This window comes from Harmonia axyridis, chromosome 2 (assembly GCF_914767665.1).
Source record: "Harmonia axyridis chromosome 2, icHarAxyr1.1, whole genome shotgun sequence".
In the NCBI taxonomy this organism is placed as follows: domain Eukaryota; kingdom Metazoa; phylum Arthropoda; class Insecta; order Coleoptera; family Coccinellidae; genus Harmonia; species Harmonia axyridis.
The window spans coordinates 50,843,085-50,849,804 of record NC_059502.1 but is presented as its reverse complement, the minus strand read 5'-3'; the positions used below and the strand labels follow the sequence as shown (position 1 = coordinate 50,849,804).

General features: G+C 33.8%; 1 protein-coding gene across 1 annotated transcript; it reads right to left on the bottom strand.

Moving 5' to 3' along the window:
- Positions 1–4,648: 4,648 nt before the first annotated feature.
- LOC123672802 (NADH dehydrogenase [ubiquinone] iron-sulfur protein 3, mitochondrial) lies at positions 4,649–6,659 on the bottom strand. Its single transcript, XM_045607098.1, has 5 exons — positions 6,502–6,659; positions 6,395–6,448; positions 6,036–6,283; positions 5,650–5,895; positions 4,649–4,893 (listed from the first exon to the last, which is right to left on the bottom strand). Exons 1-5 carry the CDS (start codon positions 6,563–6,565, stop codon positions 4,741–4,743), a joined length of 765 nt encoding a protein of 254 aa, XP_045463054.1. The 5' UTR covers positions 6,566–6,659; the 3' UTR covers positions 4,649–4,740.
- Positions 6,660–6,720: the final 61 nt, after the last annotated feature.

Genomic DNA, 6,720 nt, shown 5'->3' with positions numbered 1-6,720 from the left:
GCAGGATTTTCCACGCGGGATTCAATAGTAAAACTGCATATTAGATAATAAAAGCGCAAACGTCTTTTGAAACGTACCAGAAAGCTATAAATCACTCATAAATTAGCCCAGTTTGTGGCCGTCTTTTCATATTTCTAAAAAAAATATAGTCTTGATTCTTAAAAACAACATGAGGTTGGTCCGCTACGCAGCGTTTATCAATATCCCCTGCAATGAAAATCTCCAGTCTTTACTAAGCCGCCTGTTCAATAAATAACACATGGCAACCCAACCAATATAAAAAGCATTGCCTATTATCCTAATTGAAAGAGGGGTGAATGTATTTCACAAAGACGGAAAACAACACTATCTTTGCTTCGAATTATATGGAAGTTGTTTACACTTTGAATATACGGAAAATTTCTAGGATTTTGCATTCAGAACTAGTATCTGTAAAATGCGGGTCACATGTTTTTAACCCCAATTAATTTTCGAAGCTTTGCATGCCCTCCCGATCTTTGTATCTTGTGTGAGATTTTTCGAATTTTTTCGCGGCAAAACTTGTCAGCTTTTGCCATGAAATAAAAACCTTTGTACTATCGTATGTTTTTAGTAACATAATACCTTCTTATGAGCATGTTTAATAGGTGGAGTACAAAGAGTATATATGTTTTTAACGATCCCGCATTCTTGCAGATCCGCGGGATTCACAATTTTAATACCGCGGATTTGGGGGATTGGATTCCCTAGTCTAGTGTGTCCCTCACCTATTCTCTATATTAGTCGTAGTCTCCAGGTCCAGAGTTCTAATGAACTCCATTATCTGAGATGTCTTCAAGGAGGTTACTTTCCCATTTCTACAAGTCTGTTGTCCAAAGCATTTTTTGCGTTCACTAGCAATGGCGAGGCATTTCATCACCAGGTGATCTGGAGTTTCTTCCTCCTGCCCATAGAATCTGTACTCGTCGTTTTCTACTAGACTCATTCTCATGAGGTGCTTTCTGAGGCGGCAATGCCCTATAAGGAATTCCAGTGAGAAGGTGTAGCATATTTTTGCTACATCCAGATACTTCTCAGTTCTTCCAGTATCAAAGAAACTTTTTGGAATAATCCAACCTAGGAAGATGTGGCCAGAGTGTTTCTCTTTCGGTTTTTTCTTTCTGAAACTCATTCTTGTAGGTACCTATAACACAGAAAGGTTCTGGGCCAATGAAAATAGTTCGTGTTTTTTTCTGGCAAGTGAATTGGCTTCTTTATTTCCTTCAATTCCCTAGTGAGCGGGAACCCAGACCAAACAGACTTTGTTATTCTTGTCTGTTTCATTGATTTTGCTTCAGCACTCTAATACCATTTTACCATTTCAGAATCTATGATATGTGAACTCAATGTTTTGATTGCAGCCTGAATCACAATCACAATAGGATATCGCTACATCACATTTCTGATAGTTTCTTGCTAGGTTAATTTCCACACATCTTTCGATCTGCCCTATCTGCCTGAAAGATACTTGGACAGTGGACTAACGATAGTGATCATTTGGTGCCAATACCGAATACTCCAGCGCCAGTACCCGTCGTGGTTTTAGAAACATCTGTGTAGGTGCCATTTATTTATTTGATGGTATTCTTTTTGAGAACTGGGATTGTGAAATATTATGAATCATCTTAAGAGGGAATGGTACCACTTGACTGGTCAGTTCAAAACTTAAAGGGGAATAACTATTCTTGCAGATCACCGATTTGTATGGGGTTTTCTGATAATTTCTTCAAACAATGATCTGAAAGGCAGGGACGGGCTATTTTTAATTTGCGAATGAAAAAACAAAAAAAAAAGTTGGTAACTTTTCGTTTTCCGCAAAGGAATTGATGATATGGATGAAAGGGCTTATCACTGATTTATTTTAAAATTATTCGTAAAAAAAAACTACAGAAAAACATTTCAAAAGAGCTGAAATCACTTCGTAATAAAAAAGAATAATCGACCGTCGTATAGTGCTGCCCCTACTGTATAAATTCGCAACGAATCACCAGATTCTTCAATACTACCTACAATTTGATAATTCCGGCAACGTTGCTGCGTTATGAATCAGTTCTCAGTTAGAGTCGTAAACAGTATGTATTAGGTGAATAGAAAAATTTCCAGCTTGTTCGTTTCTTTTCGAAAGTTTGAAGGTATGAACAGATCGACGCGGGACTTCGGGAACGGGAGCGATGCGTTCAGCGGGCAGATTGCATAGCATGCACACCTACGCGAAAATAATGAGACACGATTATTAGTATGAATCTAAAATTATGTATGAAAATGACAGTTTTTCGGAGGAAGAAGTTTTACTGCTCAAAGCCGTTGATTTCCATCCCACAAAAGTTTCTTTCCCGCTCCCGCAGTCACGCGTCGGTCTGTTCATACCTTTATTCAGTTTAGTTAGCTGTCAATTCTTTTCGATATGGGTAACAAGAGATTCAAGGATTTATTTATTCTGATCCTATTACTTGCTTTTTGGGAGTATCATGTAAAAATATCAAATTTGATTTCTACAGGAAAACAAGAAGAATCTTATTAGTTCATGGTCATTCTTATGATGATACTATTAGTTTTTTAATCATGCATAATCTGTTTTGTAAATATTCATTCAATACCAATTCATCTTTCAGTGTATGGGAAAGAGATTATGTTCATGCACAACATGAAATAACATTTCAGTTGAAATGGTAGATAATTATATGGTAATATTGAAGTTCAGTACTACGATGTTACGATGTGAGTCAATTTCTGAACATGAGAATTTTTTGAAATTTGAGAACCTTTTATTGCCTTCAAAATAAATGGATCGTAATTCTGAGCAAGGAGAATTAATGCGATATTGCGATATAACAACTGATTTTTGTACGAAGTCAATTTCTGAAAATGAGAATTTTCGAAAAAGATTTTAGTCTTTTTTTTGCCTTCCAAATTAATGGATCGTGATCCTGAGTGTGAAAGATCAATAAGTGATATAAGAACTGATTTTTTATCAAATTTCATGTTTATAGTTTTCACATTTTCCGAGAATAATCTCATTAGTACGTGGTCATTCTAATAATTATGACAACTATTAGTTTTTTTAATCATGTAAATTTGTTCCGTAGATATTCAGTCAATCCCAATATCTTTCAGTGTATGGAAATGTGATTATTTTTATGCACAACAAGAATTAATATTTCAGTTGAACTGGTTGGTAATTATAGGGGAATATTGAAGGTCAGTACTAAGATGTTATTATTGTTTAGAAATTTCTTGATTCTGCATAGTCAATTTCTGAAAATGAGATTAGAGTCCTTTTTTTCTCTTCAAAATTGTTGGATCGTAATCCTGAGCATTGAGAATTAATGCGATATTTTGATATAACAACTGATTTTTGTATGTAGTCAATTTCTGAGAATGAGAATTTTTTATAATTCCATTCTGAAAAGTGACGGCATCTCAGAGGGGCTGGAGGGAGCTGAATAGGTAAACTTTGACAGATGCGCTCAAACGCACGTGGTACCATTACCTCTTAAGTGGCTTTTACGATGGCAAATAGATATCGATGACATTTTTAGGGCTTCTAACTAACCTAAGCACCGCCACATCTATTCCTGATGAGGAACAGTAAAGTTGAATTGACTAAGGGCCAGTTTTTTCTTATGCGAATAAAGAAATTTATTCCTCCTTCTCTATACGATGTCATTCATATATAAAGCCTGTGCTGTTGGAATAAATTTATTTATTTGTATGTAAAAAACCGGTGCTAAAGTAAATGAACAAATAGGAAATGAAAGGCATCAAAGGAGTACAAAATGTCTAGAGCGGTTATTATTATTTGAACTGCCACCACATGGATCTTTTTTTCTCAACCCTACCCATTCATACAAATCCAAAGAGGCCGTCGATACTGTTAACGAAACCGATAACATCCTCAGGAGCTGTTATCTCGCGAGTATCCCGGACCATTTCATAAAGAATGGATATTTTCTTATACAATGCTCGCACTGACTTTCCTATACGATCGGTTTAGGCCAGTCAACCCTAAACATTTGCACACCATGTGTTCAGCTGTTTCTTCCACCATTCCATAGAGCCTGCAAACCTAAGACTGTTAGTAGAAGTGCATCACAGGTTTTCAGAACTTTCTGGTTTAAAATAGTTAATTCTACTAACTGTATATTTGCGGAGCGCTTTGTAAAGAAGAAGTGAGGAGTGGCTACAAACTCAAAAAGGCTGTACCTCTGAATGGAATGGTTAATAACAAAAATAAATTTGCGAGCAGCGCTGCTCTGTTCAAGAAGTATCTAGTTGGAAGGTAACTATCAACATCTGAAGTTAATTTACTACTAGTTTGATTATATACTTTGTTACTTTCTTTATGAATTATGAGGAAATATGAAATATTAATTTGAGGGGCCAACAAGAGCATTTAAAATATCCCCAAAGGGAATAATTTATCCAAAATGAAGGCTTACAAAATTCAAATAATACATAATTGTATGGTCTGTCTTACATAATTGAATATTGTGTCAATAACTTTCCAATAATTTGCTCACAGATGCTGTAAATCAAAGAAATATTTCACTTAATCTATTTATTTATTTCATTCAAAGTATTTTCCAATCGTTGGAAGGAAGAAAACAATAATATGTTGTTCAATAAAAAATTTTTTCAGTTCAAATAATTTTATTTCCAGTTATAATCTTAAATACAAATTTTAAAGTGTTTTTATTGTGTCTATTGAAGCAAATAGACCAATCACTTCTTGATTTCAACCTCTTCTGCAATTTGACTTCCCTTTCTGAAATTAGGGAATTGCTCCCAAGGCGCTGATAAATCGAATTTTCTGAATTCTTGTGCTAATTCCAATGGCTCTACTACAACTCTCTTCTTTTCATCATCGTACCGTACCTTAAAAAAAGTTCAATAAATAGTGTTTGTGATCCATCTTTATATTCATAACAAAATATACCGGATTGTACCACGAGACTAAAGTGAGATAAATTAAATAAAAAAAACCTTGATACGTTTTTCGGTATATCAATGAAGGCTACACACGATTCTAATTTTAAAGAATTTGTTGCCATTTGATTTCTGATCGGGAAATTACAAATTCCTCTTTAATTTCTCGAATTATTCCCTGATTTTTATTGAGAATATGAATAGTTCTCAAAAAACTATTCAAAATTGCTCACAAAATACAATTATACTCAACATGGCTATAATGACGTCACTTGGATATATAAACAGTTGGTTGTTATAAAAAAAAAGTGCTTGTTTTCATTATTGATTACACCGTTTTCTTTTGTGAAAATCATTTTGATGTAAGTAATGAACTATTTATTATTTGAGACTTTGAGAGTATTCTATTTTCGCAGCAAAACACAAAGAACAAAAATGATAAATGCACACAAAAGTCTAACTAACACAAATTAAAATTACCCTAAGTTGGCCCAATCCTGATTGTTTTCTCATCACTTAAAGGTATGAGATAGGTGTTTTAGAGTTTGTTTTGCATATTAAATAACTTTTTTGTTTTTGTTTTTAGGTATATATTACTTGAAATTCTAACCTATGAGTAAGTGATATTGTTCATACTGTCAAACAGCTAATTATGGAAAAGGCAGATAAGAAGCAATAATAAAAAAACCTAGATTTTAAAATTACCTCTACATATCCACTCAAAGGGAAATCTTTTCTGAAAGGATGTCCCTCAAATCCATAGTCAGTGAGTATTCTTCTCAAATCAGGATGATTTACAAAAAAGACTCCATACATATCCCAAACTTCTCTTTCATACCAATTAGCTGCTTTATACACTTCACAAGCAGATTCAATAGGTGTTAATTCATCTGTATATGTCTTAACACGGCATCTGGAATTGTATCGTAAGGATAGAAGATTGTAGATTACCTAAAAAAATATCACTATAATTGTGACCTTATTTTTTAGTGGTTGCATTTGTTTATTTTAGGGATTGTAAGAGTTGAGTAATTGATCTGAAAAATGAAATTTTCTATATGTGCAACTTTTTTATTCAAAAGATGAGATACCTCAAATCTGAATTGTCTAGTTGGTACATCCATACCGGCAATATCAACTAAACTAGCAAACTGAGCATTATGATGATCTTTCAAAAATTGCAATACTGGCACAACACCCTCAGGAGCTATCAAAATTTCCAATTCATCACCAGCTGCAATTTGAACTTTCTGAACATACTTAGGCATGCATTCTGCGACATACTTCCCAAAATCTTTGAGCTTATCGACAGCACCATGTTGTACTTTCCTAATGGTAGCTTAAAAAGTAAAGGAAATATTTAGATAAAAATTACTATGTGTTCTTCTTTTTTATAACATGCATTCAAAATTATAGGCATATAACTTGATTCAAAAGTAAAGTAACTAACGTTTAGTTTCCTTGGTTGCTTCCGTGGATAATTTATGTGATACCGAAATAATTCCTGAAAGATAGGGAAAATTAAATAATTTCGAAGTTAAAAATTCAGGATATTACCAGGTATATTCACATTGAAGGGTTTTCTGGATACTTGTGTTAATTTTCTCAGTATGGACGACATTATTTTATTATTACCTAATCCTTATGCTTATAGTAAAAATCTGTCAAAATATTACCTAAAATGACAAACACAAATGTAGGTTAGGTAGTTCGGTAATCGCATAGATTTGATATTAGGTCTATGCGTAATCGGTAGTTGTAGTGTCAGGCACGAAA